Source organism: Cricetulus griseus, chromosome 3, assembly GCF_003668045.3.
Source record: "Cricetulus griseus strain 17A/GY chromosome 3, alternate assembly CriGri-PICRH-1.0, whole genome shotgun sequence".
NCBI lineage: Eukaryota > Metazoa > Chordata > Mammalia > Rodentia > Cricetidae > Cricetulus > Cricetulus griseus.
Genome location: NC_048596.1, coordinates 118691590 through 118708561, shown reverse-complemented (window position 1 = coordinate 118708561; position 16972 = coordinate 118691590). Strand labels below are relative to the sequence as shown.

General features: G+C 48.9%; 1 protein-coding gene across 2 annotated transcripts; it reads left to right on the top strand.

Annotated features, from left to right (window-relative positions):
* The first annotated feature begins 1045 nt into the window (after positions 1-1045).
* Isg20 (interferon stimulated exonuclease gene 20) lies at positions 1046-15056 on the top strand. 2 transcript variants are annotated; one of them, XM_027408181.2, is made up of 4 exons: positions 1046-1233; positions 1506-1758; positions 10333-10533; positions 11594-11822. In XM_027408181.2, the coding sequence occupies exons 2-4, from the start codon at positions 1531-1533 to the stop codon at positions 11819-11821; spliced, it is 657 nt and encodes a 218-aa protein (XP_027263982.1). In that variant the 5' UTR covers positions 1046-1233; positions 1506-1530; the 3' UTR covers position 11822. The 2 variants fall into 2 exon arrangements, with proteins under 2 accessions (XP_027263982.1, XP_027263983.1); XM_027408182.2 differs by lacking the exon at positions 11594-11822 and adding an exon at positions 14750-15056 and having other exon boundaries at positions 1068-1233.
* The last annotated feature ends 1916 nt before the right edge of the window (positions 15057-16972 follow it).

Below are 16972 nucleotides of genomic sequence, written 5' to 3'. Positions count from 1 at the left end.
GCTCCATGATTAAGGGGAGGATTTTTATTGTAGCTATGAGAGAACAGCCAGAGGCATCCAGAAGCATCCAGAGCAGAGAAGACAAGAAGCAAACTGGCCATGGCAGAGAAAAATAGGAGGCGAGAATAGTGAGAGCATTGGGTTGAGGATTATTGCTGGTTTTAAAGAGAGGGAGGGGGGTGAGCTGGGACAGCCTGGAAGCTAGCATAGTGGAGGATTCGGGAGGTGAGAAGGACCAGAAGGCTAGCATGGACTTTAAAATGCTGAAATGTATAACGGGTACATGTGAATAGGTACCAAAGGACCGTGGATATATAACCACGGTCACGGGCTGTGGTAGGTAAGCACAGGTGTATTCTGGCAGGCAGAAACCTGACAGGTTTCTGTGTGATGCTGTGTGTGAATGCTGATCATACACCAGTAATCCTATAGTCCAGTTTGAGCTGAGCTTAGGTTGTCATTGTGGACAAAGTCAGTGGACCTGCCCTTTTTGGGGGGTTCTTGGGATTTCTCCCTTAGGACCTAATAATAGGTACCACTCTAAGAATTCTAAGTTCCAGCCCAGGAGACTTTAGCCCCTTAGGAAGGACAGCCTGGCTTGAGGCTCTCTCAAGGTCTGCTGCTGTTTGTCAAACTATCCCAGGTAGATATTCGGAGGAACTACTGAACTGGTAGAAGGCACCAACAGTACCCCCACCCCCAGCTTCCTTTGCCTTCACTGGGGCAGAAGCCAGGAACCTACCCCCTCCTGCCCTTCCTAGTTAATAGCCCCAGTGTCTCAAGAGCGGCTTGCTCTGGCCTCAGAAGACCTCACAGAATATCACTCTGACAGCAGATCCCAGAAGTTGTGGGACATTCCCCAGGCTCCAATCCCAGAGATGTTTATTCTCTGGGTGGAGGGTGAAAAAGCAAAAGAAAGATGTTGCAATCCACTCCTTCCACGTCAGACACATCATCTGAAAAGGAGAAGGGCAGGGCCACAGGAGGGACACCCCGAGGCAGCCAGCCCTGACTCAGCCTGCCAGCCCCCCCACCTGCCAGCCGGGAGGCAATAATGCAGCCCAGCATACATGGCCTGCCCCCCCCCCCACTCCTAACTTCCTTTGATAACAAATCAGAAACTGAAACTAAAACAGGCTTAAGTTAGAGATGAGTCACTTCCCAAAGTGACTGCAGTAGCTGAGAAGTGACAACAGAGAGGCAGAAGAGAACCCAGGGCATTGAAGCAGACAGGTGAGCAGGAACCACACAGCAATGCAGCCTGGGAGGCAGAGGGAGGGGGCTTCTTGTTGGTGGGACAGCCAGACAGGACCAGCAGGCTCTGGGACCTAAGTACAGAGAACCAGAAGGGTGGCAAGAGGCCAGCTTCCCTGTTGCCAGGTGGCATTGGAGACAAAGGGCAGGACTGAGGGTGTAGTCTGGCAGGGTGGTGGCCCAGATGCCTGGAGGCTTGTTGGTTCTTGAATGACACCCTGGTCCCCCCCTCCCCTTCCCTCATCCTCCAGGACTTTCTGAGGGTCACAAAGAAACATGGCAGGCAGCCCAGAGGTGGTGGCCATGGACTGTGAGATGGTGGGGCTAGGGCCTCTAAGGGTAAGTGGCCTTGCCCGCTGCAGCATCGTGAACCTCAATGGCACAGTCCTGTATGACAAGTACATCCGACCTGAGGGAGAGATCACGGATTATAGAACCCGAGTCAGTGGGATCACGCCTCAGCACATGGTGAGGGCTACACCATTTGTCGAAGCCAGACTAGAGGTAAGTGGAGGACAAGGAGTCAAGCCAACAGGGGTTGCAGCAATCCTGCCCTTCCTCCTCAGCTTCTTCCCTAGAGTCTGTGGTCTGTGACTCTACTATGAGAAATTCCTCACATTGCTGAGAGAACTCTGGGCCTTGCTGTCACAGCCCCCAATGAGATAGTTTCTGGCCAACAGAGAACCTTAGGCTTCCATCTGGGACTGCTTCTGGAGCATCTATCTGGTCCAACTTTCAGGTCTGGTGATGGGGAAATTGAATTTCATTTGACGGTCCCTCTCTTTTATACCACACTGCTCTGGTGAGTCTGGGAAATGAGGCTCTGAGGCTGAGCTGGTTCTGCTGAGAGGCCGGAAGACTCCTGGACTGAAGGAGATCTTGTTCCCTACCAAGAGCTCTGGGCCACAGCAGGCTCCCTGCTTCGTTTGAAGCCCAAGGTTGAGCCCTTTAGCATGTGGCCATGTCTTCTAGATATAAGTTTCCATTTCTTTGTATGACTGAAGAGAAAGCAAAACTCAAGTAGGAATTTCCCCATGATCATCACCTCTGGACAGGTTCAGCAGCAGGAGCTTGGGAAAGTTCAAGATCACAAGAATTGTAGTGGGTCTCCACAGACATGCCCAGCTCTGGAGGCTGGACATCAAAATCCCAACAGTGTACTATTTAATAGGTAGTGGGGTATTCTCTCTCTGTCTCTGTTTCTCTCTCTCTCTGTCTCTGTTTCTCTCTCCCCTTCTTCTCACTCCCCCTCCTCCCTCCTTCTCACTCCTCCTTCCCCTCCTGTCCCCCCTCCTCCCCCCTGCTCTCCCATCCTCCTGCTCCTCCTCCCTCCTGTTCTCTCCCTCCTCCCCCACCTGCTCTCTTCCTCCTCTTCCTCTCTTCCCTCTTTCTCCCTCCTTCCTTCCTTACCCCCACCCCCACCCCCATTCACCTTTCCTGGGTTCATTTCCATCTCAACCCAGCCAAGTGGTGCTCAGGAATTAACTGTCTCTCTAGGAAGCTGACACTCTTGAGTCCCAGCTCCCTGCTGCTCACGAACAGGTTCCAACCTAACATTCTATCTGTAGCTACCAAGGACATGCTGCTTAGAACTTGGAAGGTGCCTGTGGGATAAAAGCAGAACTGATTTTCAGCAATGAAGTTGCCTCTGTATTCCAATTGCCTTCAGCTATCCACCCCTTTGTGAATTGCAGTGGTACACACACAGGCAGCCTGGGGAAGTGTGTTGTCCTGGGATCCATTTCCAGCTCTGTGTCCTCAGGCTTGATGCTCACGCTTTCTGAGCTCCCTCATTAAGGCTCTGTGATATAAGATTGATATACCAATATAAATGTATCCAGTGCCATGTTCCAGATACTATTCTAAGCAGTATCACAACACTTTCTTCATTCCATGGCAGTGGCAAGAATGAGGTAGCCAGTCTCATCACTCCCACTTTTCAGATGAGGAGACCAAGGGGCAAAGTCTGGTATAAGGGGAGGTGGAGCTGAGCTCATTCTGACTCAGGGATAGAGCTGTAATGTTCTCTCCACCACTCTGCGTCAGTGTCCAGTGTAAGGGACAGTGCCCAGCACAGCCCACTCCATCCTTTGCAGCCCAGGCTTCTTCAGCTCTTGACTGAAGCTAACCCTAACCCTGAACTTGACCTTTTCCAGCCTCCTAGAATAGGAAGGAGCCTAGTACCCCATCTGATGTCCTCACCCCACTTCACCCCTTCCCAGTGGAGAGGTCCTGCCACAACCTGACCCCTGCCCCATCCAAGGCCTTTAGGAGGCTGCCTACATACTAGGTGCCCAAGCACCAAGCCATCCTTGGCTTTCAGGAACATGGGATCAACCAAGATCGCTGAAGCAGCTGTGCCATGACCTCTGTGGCTTGGGATTGACCTGTCTGGAGTACTGAGGCATGAAGAAGGCACACATACAGAAAACGTGGGATGGGTTGAACCCTGTACTCTGATGTAATTGCACCATCAGCTCAGAAACCAAGGAGGCAGATTAGCTCATCTTGGTAGGTGTCTCTGTAGGGGAATCCGTCAGTCTCAAGCTATATAGTCATCCAGTGGAGGAAGCCATGGTCAATCATTTCTGTACATTTCTGTGCTTTTTAGCTAAAGGTTAACCATGCATCAACATCTGTCAGATTAGGGGAGGCCTTGCCATTCTCCCGAGCCAGACCTGGGGAAAGCCTCTCTGTCTGCATGAGTCTGAAACATTTTTATCCTTGACATGTCTGTTCTCACTTCATGAACACTGTTAGGGAGGACATGGTGAAACCACCAATCTGACCTGCTCTGTGAGTGAAAAATAAAAATTTATTCAAACTTCCATGGCTATCTCTGCGGTGCAGGCAGAAAGAAACTTGGCAGGGTGGCTTTGGGATGTACCACAGGGACATAGAGAGATAGAGAGATGGGTGGAGCTTGAAGATCAGCATTGGCCTTGTATGACAGGTGTCTGTCATGTCAATAGAGAGCTATAGGTCCCCTTTGCCAGAGGCAAGGGGGATAATGGAAGTGGCTCCTTTTGGCAGACAGAAACCCTTTTCACAGGTTCCTAAAGAATGCTGTGTGAGAGTGCCAATCTATCCACCTACTATCCTTTTGTTTATCCTCTAACTAGAGCCCCTACTGTCATCTTGGACCTAGTCAGTGGGCCTGCCCTTTTGTGGGGGAGAGTTTGAGTGAGTGTTCCTTTTGGACCTGACAAATATACATTCACATATGTGGTCTCACTCATTAGCCGTGGTATTTTGTTATTTGTTTTTGTGATGCAGGGATTCAACCAGGTCCTTGCACATGCTAGGAAAGTGTTATACCAACTGAGCTACACCCCCACAGCTTTTCATTCATTCATTCATTCATTCATTCATTCATTCATTCATTCATTCAAGACAGGGTTTCTCTGTGTAACAGTCCTAGTTGTCCTGGAATTTGCTTTGTAGACCAGGCTGGCCTTGAACTCACAGAGATCTGCCTGCCTCTGCCTCCCGAGTGCGGGGATTAAAGGCATGCACCACCAACGCCTGGCCCCAGCTTTCTTTATACTTCTTAAGATACAGTCTCACTAAGTTTCCCAGGCTGACCTTGAACTCACTAACCAAGCAGGCTTTGAACTTTTGGTCCTGCCTCAGATTCCTGAGTATTCGTGGGTACAGACATGCACTTCCAAACCCATTCTCCATAATTTTGTGTGTGTAGTCTGTGTGTGCTTGTTTGTGTGTGCACATGTGTGTACAGGTGTGCATGTGTGTGGAGGCCAAGGTCAATCATTATAAGGTGTCTGTCGATTTCTGGCCTTTTTTTGTTGTTGTTGTGTTTGGTTTTTCGAGACAGGGTTTCCCTGTGGCTTTGGAGGCTGTCCTGGAACTAGCTCTTATAGACCAGGCTGGTCTTGAACTCACAGAGATCTGTCTGCCTCTGCCTCCCGAGTGCTGGGATTAAAGGCGTGCACCACCACCACCCGGCTCTGGCCTTATTTTTGAAACTGGGTCATATTGAACTTGAAGCACATCCTTTTGGAAAGGATGGCTGGCCAGCCAATGGATTTCAGGGATCCATTTGTCTCTACCTGGCCCCCAGCATGAGGTTTATAGATATGTGTCTATCCATCCAGTTTTTACGTGGGTTCTGGGGATCTGAACTCGGGTGCTATGCTTGTGTATTCGGCCCTTTACTGACTGAGCTGTTTTCCCAGTCCCATCTGTCATTTTTAATCCTAAAGACAGATAATACTCATGGGCCCCAAAATGTATTTGAGACCCCCAGATGAGAGAGGCTGCTAGCCCTTTCTCAGACCCACAGGCAGTGGCACCTTCCAGGGGCATCTAGGGCTTGCCAGAACTGGGTTCTGGGAGGGCTTTCTGTCCAAAGCTCTTCAACCCCAGGTTTTTAGGAGGGGCAGTGAGTAGGCCCAACTCACAGCATGCAGTAAGTCAGCCTGTGGTAGCCAGGAGTGCTGTGGGATAACCTGGGACCCCTGGCTCTGCCCAAGAATACTAGCACTATAGGCCACCGAGACCAGCTCCGTTCTCTCTTTTGTAAGACAGGGCTTCATGTAGCCTAGGCTAGGCTGGCCTCAAACTCACTATGTAGGCCAGGATAGCCTTGGACTTCCTGGGCTTACAGATGTGCCCTCTTGCTTTTTTCGTTTTATTAGTATGTAATGTGATGCTACTGCTTTTATGATGTAAAGGAATTGTCCTGGATCTTCCCATATCACTACATCTGCCAATCATCTGGGACACTGGTTCTGAATGAGATGGAAGCATGCACATACTCACCCGTCCCCTGCCAGAGACATTTCTGGTTGTCACTGTGGCAGGAGCAGGGCTGCCACTAGCAGCATGTAAATAAAGGTTAGGCAGGCTGTTCAATCGCCTCCTCCCCTTTCCTCTACACAGCAAAGATACAATGGGTGGGCCTTGGCCTCAAATGCCTACAGAACTCTGGTGGAGAAACCCTGGTCTAAAGAGGCTCTTACAAATCAGAAACAAGGCACTCAAGAAGGGGAGTGACTCGCTGAAAGACACAAGCAGGTGATCTTGTGTCAACCCTCAGGTTCAGGGCTCCTTCCTGGCAGCTTCCTCTTTCTACTTCTGGGAATCTAAGAGAGGTTACTCATAATTGATCTTTTGCCTTTGTCAGTTACTACAAAGGCAGAAAGAGGTAGTTTGTGTTCAGGGAGTGGTGTCAGCTGGAGCCTGCCCCATGGCTTTGCTGGGGCCACAGGGTGCTGCTGGGGCTCTGCCACTTGGCAGGTCCCTGCAGAGCTCAGCAAGGTAGGAGAAGCAACTTCACTCTTCTGTTAATCCAGGATAGCAATGTGAGCCAGAGGCAGAGTGACCCGTGAGCCTGGCAAGAGACAAGAGGGAAGGGGGGAGACTGGGGCCATTCCTGATGATGACAGGAAGACTCTTGGCCCTCTGGGAGGACAAGAATTCTCTCCAGTCCGCTACTTACAGGCACCTCTGCTGGTAGCCAGCAGTGAATGGACAAATACAGAAGCTGTAGAAGGTTGAGTGTGAAAGAGAGACAAATCAACAGGCCCCCAGAAGCCTCCACGGTCCAGGCAGTCTTACCAAACTGATCAGCAAAGTGGAACCCGGGGGAGGGTTGCCAAGGGCCCACTCCAGGCACTTGGATCTTGTCTATCTGTAGTGGGTCCCAGTGCTTGGAATCAGAATCATCTGGGAAATGCTGGGGCATAGGACCAAGGAGCACGGGGACAGGTAGTCAGCAGCACCTGGTCTTCTGACTCAGGACATGGGCCTCTTTCTGCATCTGAGCACCAGCCAAGCCCCCACCTCAAGCCCAGAGATGCCCTTTGATGTCCCCAGGAGAAACAGGTGGTAGAACAGTGCTAGCCAGGCAGTAGGCTCTTTCCTATGATGCAGGTTAAGGTGCTGGTTGTATACAGAGAAAACTGAAGGCAGGCAGAGCTGCCTTGAAGTCCCAGCTAGGGACAGACACCCTATTTTGTTTCCAGATGCCTCTTTCCAGCCAAGTTAAAGAATGTGGATGTGTTGTGTGCCAGGGTGTAGGAGAGAGGCCCAGGGGAGACTTAGAAGTCCATGTAGGACATGAGGCTGAGCACTCTAAGGGCTGCCCATCCTCCCACTGGGCTGCTAGATGCCTGGATCAAGCTTGCTCATCCAGTTGTATACAAGCAGGTGCTCTCAAGTCAGACTCTGCTCCACTATGTGGGGATCCCAGTATTCTGAGGGTGCTTAGCAAACCACTCCCAAGATGGCCCAAACACTGGTAGCATTTGTTGTGCTTGTGTGTCTGTGGTCTAACATGACTAGGTAGTAGGGGCAGTGTGGCAGGGCCAGCAAAGCAGGAGTTTATGTGTAAGTTTACATGCCTGTTGTGCTGGTGTCCTACCCTGTCCGGGAGACAACAGCTGGGTCCTGCCCGGCTTATTTGTCCATGCTTAAAGAATGTGGATTAAGAAATGTCAGGTTAGAAAACTAAAGATACTAAAGAAAAGACAGAGACACAAGATAGAGTCTACCTGGTGAATAACAGGAATTACCCCAAGTTTATCCAAAGCTCTTTTATACTCCAATCAAAAGAGGGGGAGGCAAAAGACTTCCTTACTAAGAGAAAAAGAACAAACAAGTGTAATTACCTTCTCAATACCCCAAAACATCAGACATCAATTAGTTACTCCTTAGGCCAAATATCCTGTTTTTTAGCCTTGAAAGAGTAATAATGGGTTTGTACTCTTTGACCTTAAGTCAAGATGAAGCAGACATACTTGATTTTCTCAATTTATCTATATGTATGACCCTTCTCCAGGGTTTCCCCTCCAGGGGGATTCCATTCATCCTTGTTTGCTTAGGGTCCCATGTATCTCAGGCTAGCTTTGATCTCGCTATGAACTGATCCTCTTGCCTCCAGTCCCCAAATTCTGGGATTACAGGATAGAACCTAGGTCCTTCCATGCTAGGCAAGCACTCTACCAGTGACTCACACCCAAGCCCTAATTATTTTTTTTTAAAGGACTATGAAGGAATGAGCAAACATTTAAAACAATCAGAGACACTTAGGGAAAATGATTTCACTCCTCTGTGTTTCCTGTTTTCATTGTGGAATTCTGTTAAGCCAGGGCCCCCCTGTTAGATTTGTGCTTAAATTAAAGGCACGTTCTATGGAACATGAACCATGGAGAGCATAAAGAGTATATTAATCATAGAATTTATTATGATGAGAGAGTGAGAAATGGAAGAACAGAGTAGGGCAGAGAGAGAGAGAGAGAGAGAGAGAGAGAGAGAGAGAGAGGGAGAGAGAGAGAGAGGTACAGAAAAGTGTAAGAGAAGTAAGAGAAGAGGAAGAGGAGAGAGCGTAAGTGGGCAGGGGTCTGTCTTTTAAAGGGGTCCTTTGCACCTGCATGCAGACTTAGTTCCCATGGAACCCTGACCTGACCAGGGTACTGCCTGAGTGAATTCTGCCAGGTAACAGAGGCAGGTCAGCATAATGCCCGAACCTTTCAATCCCACCTTTACTTATTATTAAAAAAAAAAAAAAGGTGGGGTGTTGGACATGGCAGATTAAGGAATAAGGGCGTCTAATTCTCAAGACTGCTTCCTGCTGACGTGAGGGGCGTTGACCATCTTTGGGGGACCTGAGAAAGTTGGGGTGCTGCACGTCCTGGGGTAGTTGGTTGTTTCATCGCAGTCCAGGCTATATGGAACTCCCTGTCGCCTCTTAGACCTGGCAAGATGTTGGCAGAGCAGAGGACAAGGTTAAGTTTAGAAAACATTTTTTTCTTAGGTTCTGGCACTTGAGGGGAAGATTGTAAGATGAAGGAAGGGTTCCCGAGGGGTTCCAGCATGAGGGAAGGGAGTCCTGGGACCAGGGAAAGATTGAATTGAATAATATTTATTTGGAGTGAATATGACCTGTTTGTTTGGATCCAATTCAGCTCCCTGGAACTTACAAGAATCCTTAAAGTTTGTGGAAACATAAGTATTAGACACATTAGCAGCATATTCATATTAGAAGCAACTTGGCTGAAAGCATTAACATTTTAAAATTGACAGATATTTTTTAGTACAATGAAAAGCATCTTAATTGACCTTATAGTTATGATCGTATAGTGGTATTGTAGAACTTTACTATGAACAGTAGCATGAGAAATAGAGAAATCAGGAACATATTTCATTCTTTTTAATGTATCAACTCACTTTATTATCACTTAAGCCTTTTTATCCTCAGACCTTCATAACTTTAATTCATACACCTTACACCCCTCCTCTTAACCCGGCTAGGTTTTTGTAGCTGCCGGACAGAGCCGGCAACTTAAAAGCTTTAAGACAATATGAATTTATTATCTTAATGATCTTCATTTCAGAAGTCCTACCTGGGCCTTATGGCACTGAAGTTAAGGAGTCTGCAAGGCTGACTTCTCAGGCTCTTTTACCAGCTTCTGGAGATGGCTTGAACACCTTGGCCTTGGTCCTTCCTCCCTATTCAAAACTACCAACAGCCCACAAATTTCCCTCATAAAAAAAATCCCTGGCCTTCAAAAATAAGGATCCTTGATGATGGGGATGGATTTTGGAACTCTCATTCTTTCTGTCCAGTGTTAGGGATTGGATCTAATAATTGTCCCGCTGAGTCACAATTCCAACCAAAAATAGGGATATTTTAAGATCATTTTCTGGCTAAGCACTTAAGTCCCACAAGCACTTAGGAACCTTCTCTTTAGTATGTGTTCACACATTGCCCTCAGAAGGGTGCAGACACCTTTGGGAGGTCATTTCTTGCCCTGCCACAGCAGAGTTGCTGAGATTAAAGGACATAGTCTATGTGTTGTGTGTCCATGCATGCCCTTCCTTCCCAAGAGCCACAGGAGCAGTCCAGGCTAGGGCTCCTCACACAGACTTAGGCTGCCTTGAGAAGGGCCCTGGACCTCAATTCCTTCCAGTGAGGGAAGGTGATTGGCTCAAGGTCACATAGAAACTCCAGGAGTGGCTACTCCCCACCTAGCTCCATGACTATGGGGAAGGGGGGCACCCCACCTGGAGCACCCAAAGGTGGACATGTGTGGGGTCATCTGTTTTCCTGGACAGATCCTGCAGCTTCTGAAAGGCAAGCTGGTGGTGGGCCATGACCTGAGGCATGACTTCAATGCATTGAAGGAGGACATGAGCAACTACACCATCTATGACACATCCACAGACAGACTGCTATGGCATGAGGCCAAGGTGGACCATTGCAAGCGTGTGTCCCTGCGAGTGCTGAGCGAGCGCCTGCTACACAAGAGCATCCAGGTGAGGAACCTCCCTCCTCCATTACCCTTCTGTCTCTCTTCCCCCTCCTTCCTCTGACTCCCTCCTCTTCCTAAAATGAAGAGTAACCTGCTCTTCCTCTTACCCCTTCCTCCAAGCAAGGAGTCCCGCCCCTCCTCTACTTTCTCCCTTCATCTCTCTCTCTCTCTCTCTCTCTCTCTCTCTCTCTCTCTCTCTCTCTCTCTCTCTCTCTCTCTTTGGTTTTTCAAGACAGGGTTTCTCTGTGTAGCTTTGGAGCCTATCCTGGCACTCGCTCTAGAGACCAGGCTGGCCTTGAACTCACAGAGATCTGCCTGCCTCTGCCTCCTGAGTGCTGGGATTAAAGGCGTGCGCCACCAATGCCCAGCTTCTCTCTCCTTCTTCTTTTTTTTATTATTTTATTTTATTAGTTCAAATTAGGAACAAGCTTGCTTCAGGTGTCAATCCCTTCTCCCTCTCCCTCCCCTCCCTGCAATATCCCACCTGCCCCTAGCCATCCCCCCTCCACTCCCCAGGCAGGGTAAGGCCCTTTCTCTCTCCTCCTTAAAGTGAGGATCATCCTCCTCTTCTTCCACCCCACCTCTACCCCAGGCAGGTTAATCCCACCCTGTTACAATAAAGTGCCTGCAGGACCTTGGCGGATTCCATGGCAGACGAGGGACAAATATGCCAGGCAGACAGAGAAGTTTTATTAGAAAGGGCGGGGGTGGGAAGAGGGGGTGGGATAAAAGAGACAAAGAGACACAGAGACAGGACAGAAGAGAAGAGGGAGTGGGGGTGGAAGGGTGGGCAGGAAAAGTCCTGTCAGCCCTCCACCACCACTTCAGGAGCTCCAATGCAGACCCCAAGATTCTTCCCTCCACTCCTGAGAGGCTGCATGGTGTGTGTGTGTGTGTGTGTGTGTGTGTGTGTGTGTGTGTGTGTTATGTGTCTTCAGCTTCAGGAGACCAGAGGAAGGGAATTCGGAAAGCTTCTTTGTGAAGTGATCCCAGGAGCATTGGGAGGGAAGGAGGGGGAAAGCTTGGCTTAAATCCTGTGTACTATGAGCCTTATGCCACTGCAGCCCCAGGGAAATGGTGGAAAGCCTGCACCTCCGATGTGCCATAGTGGACATGAAAGCTGGGGTTCCTACACAACAGTTCCTGCCATGGATAATCAATGCTGCTCCAAGGTACTACCTCCTCGGTATGTGGGGGTAGGACTCACTGCTGTAATTTCACAAAAAAGCAGTGCTCGAGAGAGAAAGATGCCATTCGACAGAGTTCAAGTGGAGGGTTTTTGTTTTTTTTAAATTAGGGAAAGGGATCATAAAATGGGGAAAGGGGCAGGGGACAGGAACAGTGGAAGAGAGGAGAGGGAGAGAGGGGGAGATGGGGAGACGGAGAGGGACAGGGAGAGAGAGAGAGAGAGAGAGAGAGAGAGAGACGAGGTAACAAGGCCCTTTTAAAAGGGAACATAGTGAATGTGCACAGGTGGTGCTCTTAGTCACTGCAACTGAGGGGATAGGCTATCATAACCCCAAGGACAGACAGACCAGTACAGATGCCTGAACACTAACACCCTCATCCAATCGGGAAGAACTGAGGCTAGGGGCACATCTTAACAGCCAAACACTGCACAAGGGCCCTCCTGATCAACAGTTTTGTTCTGTTTTGTTTTTTGAGACAAGGTTTTTCTGTGTAGTCCTGGAACTCACTCTGTAGACCAGGCTGGCCTCAGACTCAGAGATCTGCCTGCCTCTGCCCTGAGAGTGCTGAATTAATGGTGTGCAACACCACTGCTCAGCTGGGTATTTTTTTTTTTTAATTTTCAGCACTGGGGATCCAACCCAGGGCCTTAAACATAATGTGCTGAGCAAGCACTCTACTGTAGCCATTGTTCAGAAGTAAAGTGCAGCTAAATTTTCAGTAAAGATACGGTTGGGTAAAGAAATGAAATCCATTTTCAGATATTCAAATGTACCACCTCTTTAAAGAATAAAAAATAAAGTTCACGTTTTGATGCAGGAAAGGGAAGAGGAATTAGTGGTGTTTTAAATCTGTTTTATTTTAAAAAATTACCCATTTAAAAACCATCTAACCTGGGCAGTAGTGGAACATGTCTTTAATCCCAGCATTCAGGAGGCAGAGGCAGGCAGATCTCTGTGAATTCAAGGGCAGCCTGGACTCCAGAGCCAGTTCCAGAGCAGCCAGGACTATTACACAGAATGCTTTCCTAGCATGCACAAAGCCCATGTTCAGTCCCCAGCACCACGTAAAGTTAGCATGGCACATGCCTGCAGTATTAGCATTTGGAAGATAGAACAGGAAAGTCAGAAGTTTAAGGTCATCCTCAGGCCACATAGTAAGTTAGAGGCTAATTGGAATATAGGAGCAGGGGAGGGCAGTGTCCCAGGCATGGGGAGAGCATCCCAGGCTAGGAGAGCAAATTCCAGCACTGTTTGCAGGGCCAGAGTCCCAGAGGTTGGGAGAGAGAGGAGATGGTTGGAGAGGGTACATGAGTGAGGGCTGGTAGTGTGCAGATGACTTGGCTGGGTGAGTGGCTAATGGTATGGAACCCCACCCCACACCCCTGGGAATTGTTTTTGAAGCAGGGGTGGGCCTGAATCTGGCTGGCCTCTGTTAGTCTCCTGACCCATGATAATAGTCCTGGGTTTTCTTATACCCTGGGGTGTGCTGTGATGAGTGTGCCTGATGAGTTAGGAACCTGACAAGGATATCTGCACACCTGTTGTTTGCTAAGGTCTGTGGCTCTCAACTCAGGCCTTGTCCTGGGGGCGTTGAGCCTGGTTTATAGGACCCTTAGGCTCTGTTCCTCCACTGTGGTTATTACAGGGACTCTGTCCACCCTCTTCACCAGCTCACGCCTGCACTGATGTCCTCAGAACCTGGCCTCTGGCTCCTGCCCGAGGGCAATGACCTTGTGGATCACCTCAACAGGAGCTGACCCAGGGTTGTAACAGAGTTGTCACTGTCAGAAGTGCTGATCCCTCACCTCAAGGGTACAGACCCCACATGGAAGGAAGGAAAATCCCTGGTGTACTTAGCCCTTGGGCATGCTGGGAACTGATAATACTTTCATTACCTGCAAGGCAGGTGTGCCCAGGTCATTTTACAGAAGAGGAAAGAGGCACAAGATTAAAAAGACTTTCCCCGAGGCCCTGTGAGGTCCTAGGAGGGAACTAGAATCGGGACCAAGGCCAGAGTTGTCTGCTGCTCTAGGCTGACCAGTAGAGGGTGCTCCAGCCACCTGCTGCTTCTGCCTCAGATAGCAAAACAGCAGAGTTCGGAGATCTGGCCTCAGATAACTCACATGTCAAGAGGGGTGATAGGGCAAGTCTTTGGATGCATGGAGGGCAGTAGCACTTGGGATGTAAGAGACACCGTGGCCACCTGCTTATTAATAACACAGAATGGGATGCTGCATCCTGTCTGAGCTGGGCCTCCTCATAGGTGTCTGTAACACACCCAGTCTAGAGAGTAGAAATGGAGCCCTCAAAAAGGCAGGACACCCACACAGAGGGACATAAGGGAAACAGACCTGAGCTCCCCCTTCCATCCAGCCTTACAGACAAGACTTCAGGCCAGGTGGAGGTGAAAGATGCTGCAGGGAGTTGGCTTGGCTCTTGGATATTAGCCCCCACTCCATAGTGTTTGTCATGCTGAGCCTCAGTTTCACCTCCAGTGAAACTGGAGATAATTATATCTAGCTCCGGGAGTTTAGGGAGGTTCCATAGACCAAGTGATTAGCACAGAGCCAGCAGGTGGCAGTCGTTTCTTCCTGGACAGAAAGTCCAGAACCCAGTTCTACTCCAGCTCTGCCCCACTTTTCAAAGAGTTTCTGGTTTATTGGCTCACCCTTCTCATGTTTCCCAAGTACTGGCAGCCTCTCAGGGGACCAGGGATGCAGAGTACCAGGCACCGACATCCTCCCATCCTAACCTCATATAGGAAGTGATGGAGTTTGCTGGTCTCCACTTGCTGATACCCTTTCTTTCTGAGCAGTCTTGCTTTCCTGTCCTTCACTAGAGTCCCCTGTACCCTCCACCTGTGTGCTGCCCTATCTAGCTCCAACCACTTGTTGATGCCCTCTCAAACCTGAGTCAGGGACCTCAGGGACACTCTTACCTACTGACCCACTCCAGTCTTGGGGAGGCCAGGGTGACTCCAAATGCAGCTCCCTTATCTCCCATACTCTCTCTCTCTCTCTATGTCTGCAGAACAACTGGCGGGGCCACAGCTCTGTGGAAGATGCCAGGGCCACAATGGAGCTCTACAAAATCTCTCAGAGACTCAGAGCCAGAGCCCAGCAAGGCCTGTCCCGGCTGGGGGCATCATACTGAAGGTCATCCTTGTCCAGGGACCAGAGGCTTCCACTCCTCAAGGACAGTAGTTTTCCACAGATGAGACCCATTTCTAGCAACAACAGAAGCAAAAGCAGAGGCAGACACTCCCCCATGACAGCATTTCTTTTGCTTAGGGGAAAAAAAGACTTTAGTAATAAATGATTGTATTTTGTCTAATCAACCACTGGAACTTGTCTTTTGTCTTCCTTGGTGACAGAGAATGAAGATTGCCCAGGAAGTTAGGCAGGTGACTCTCCCTCCCCCTTTCTTCCCCCCTTGCCCTTTTCCCTTTTCTCTTTCCCTCCTCCCCCTCTTCCCCCAGGTCTATTTAGGACATTGCAAAGAGAGCACTGGGCATCAGTGAGAGGAAGACTTGCTTTTTCATTCTTCTTTAGCCCAGGCCCACCTTGCACTCATGATTGCCCCGGCTCAGCCTCCTGAGTGCTAGCCTTATAGGTGTGTAGTGCCATAGCCAGCTTAGATACCAGAGACCTTTACTGCCATTTGCTGTCTTATACTTCTGGAGATTGACCCTAGGGTTTTATGTATGCTAGGCAAATGCTCTACCATTGAGTCATAGCCCCAGCCTTCTCTCTTCCTCACTCACACCCCCAACCTTTTGTCATTGATTACTTTTATTATTTTAATTTTAAACTTTATTATAAAAAGTTGCAAAAATAATCACATGCTAAAATTAATCAGATTCCAAGACCATACAACTCAGTGACCATCTGTACCATTAGAGCAGCCATTTGGAATGAAAGCTGTGGAGTATCGCATTAGATTTTCATACAATATATTTTTATGCACCATCTACCACCAAAACCAAAATATTCATGACAGAGTTGGAACTGGAAAAACAATAAGCTTTATTTTTTTTCCTTCACAGCATTCTGTCGTATCTCCCCTTCTCTTCCCTTTCTGTCTCTTTCCTCCCATCCTGTTTTCTTTTTCTTTCTCCCCTCCCTCCGTCTCTCCCTCCCTTCCTCCTGTCATGTGCATGTGTGCCATGGCCCATGAGTGGAAGTCAGAGCACAACCCTTGGTAATTGGTTCTCTCCTCCTACCACCTTGTCCCAAAGATCAAGCTCAGGTCATGAAGCTTAGTGACAAGTGCCTTTACCTGCTGACCCGTCTTTCCCACCCTGTCTCCCTTCCTCCGCTCTTCCCTCCCTTTTTTCAATACTGAGGAGTGAACCCAGGCCTTGTACGTGCCAGTAAGTATTCTATCACAGGGCTACACCCCCACTACCCCCAGATCTATTTGATACATTGCAAAGAGAGCGATGTGCTTTGGAAAGGGTCCTCACTAAGTTGCCCAGGTTGGCCTTGAACCTGCAATCCCCATGCCTCATTCTTGCTACTAGTGGGATTATAGGCCTATTTCTTAGTATCTTGTATCCTGTGCATCCAAGGAAACCTCTTTGGAATCTGAGTAGCAAGTGTCTTAAGGCCCCTCTGTTCCTGTTGAATTTACACAGAGGGGCATCTTTTCCTAGGCTTCCTGCTTAGGGGTCAACACACCTCATCTTGAGACCGGTGCTTTGACGAAGAGGCACTGGAAGGGGAGTGGAGCCACTGCCCTCCCTTTATAAAATGAGAAAGTCCAGAGTCTGTGGGAACTAGGTCAGCCGGCCAGATTTGCCCTTTAGTGGCTGTGTGGCCAACAGTAAGCTACCTGACTTTCCTGTGCCACAGTTTCATCTGTGAAACAGGAAGTTCTATTGACACATTGTATATTTATGAGCTGCAAATATACATTGTGCCCATCTTCTCAATAGGCAGAGTGTCCGTAACTGTCATCATTTCTTGGGTTATTACCAGAATCTCCATCCCAACTCCCATCTCTCATCCTTGTGATTTTTCATTGAAAGAATTTGGATGTGAGCCACAGAGCACGGTGTAGAAAACAGAATTTATTGCAAAGCAAGCAGTATCAAGGGGGAAAGCAGACAATGGCCAAAGAGACCAGTGCCTGGACCTTCACACCAGGCAGCCTTTATATATGTCTGTAAATCCCAGCATTCCTTAGAGGCCTTTGTTCTGTTCCATGGTGGTCGATTTCTTTGGACTGGATCTCCCTGACTTCCAGGAGAAG

What these genes read in the sequence shown, in the direction of transcription:
- Isg20 (XM_027408181.2), top strand. Translation starts at nt 1,531, where the DNA reads ATGGCAGGCAGCCCAGAGGTGGTGGCCATGGACTGTGAGATGGTGGGG. An exon ending in TTGTCGAAGCCAGACTAGAG is followed by an intron (nt 1,759 to 10,332) that starts GTAAGTGGAGGA and finishes TTTCCTGGACAG; the next exon opens with ATCCTGCAGCTTCTGAAAGG. An exon ending in TGCTACACAAGAGCATCCAG is followed by an intron (nt 10,534 to 11,593) that starts GTGAGGAACCTC and finishes ATGCCACTGCAG; the next exon opens with CCCCAGGGAAATGGTGGAAA.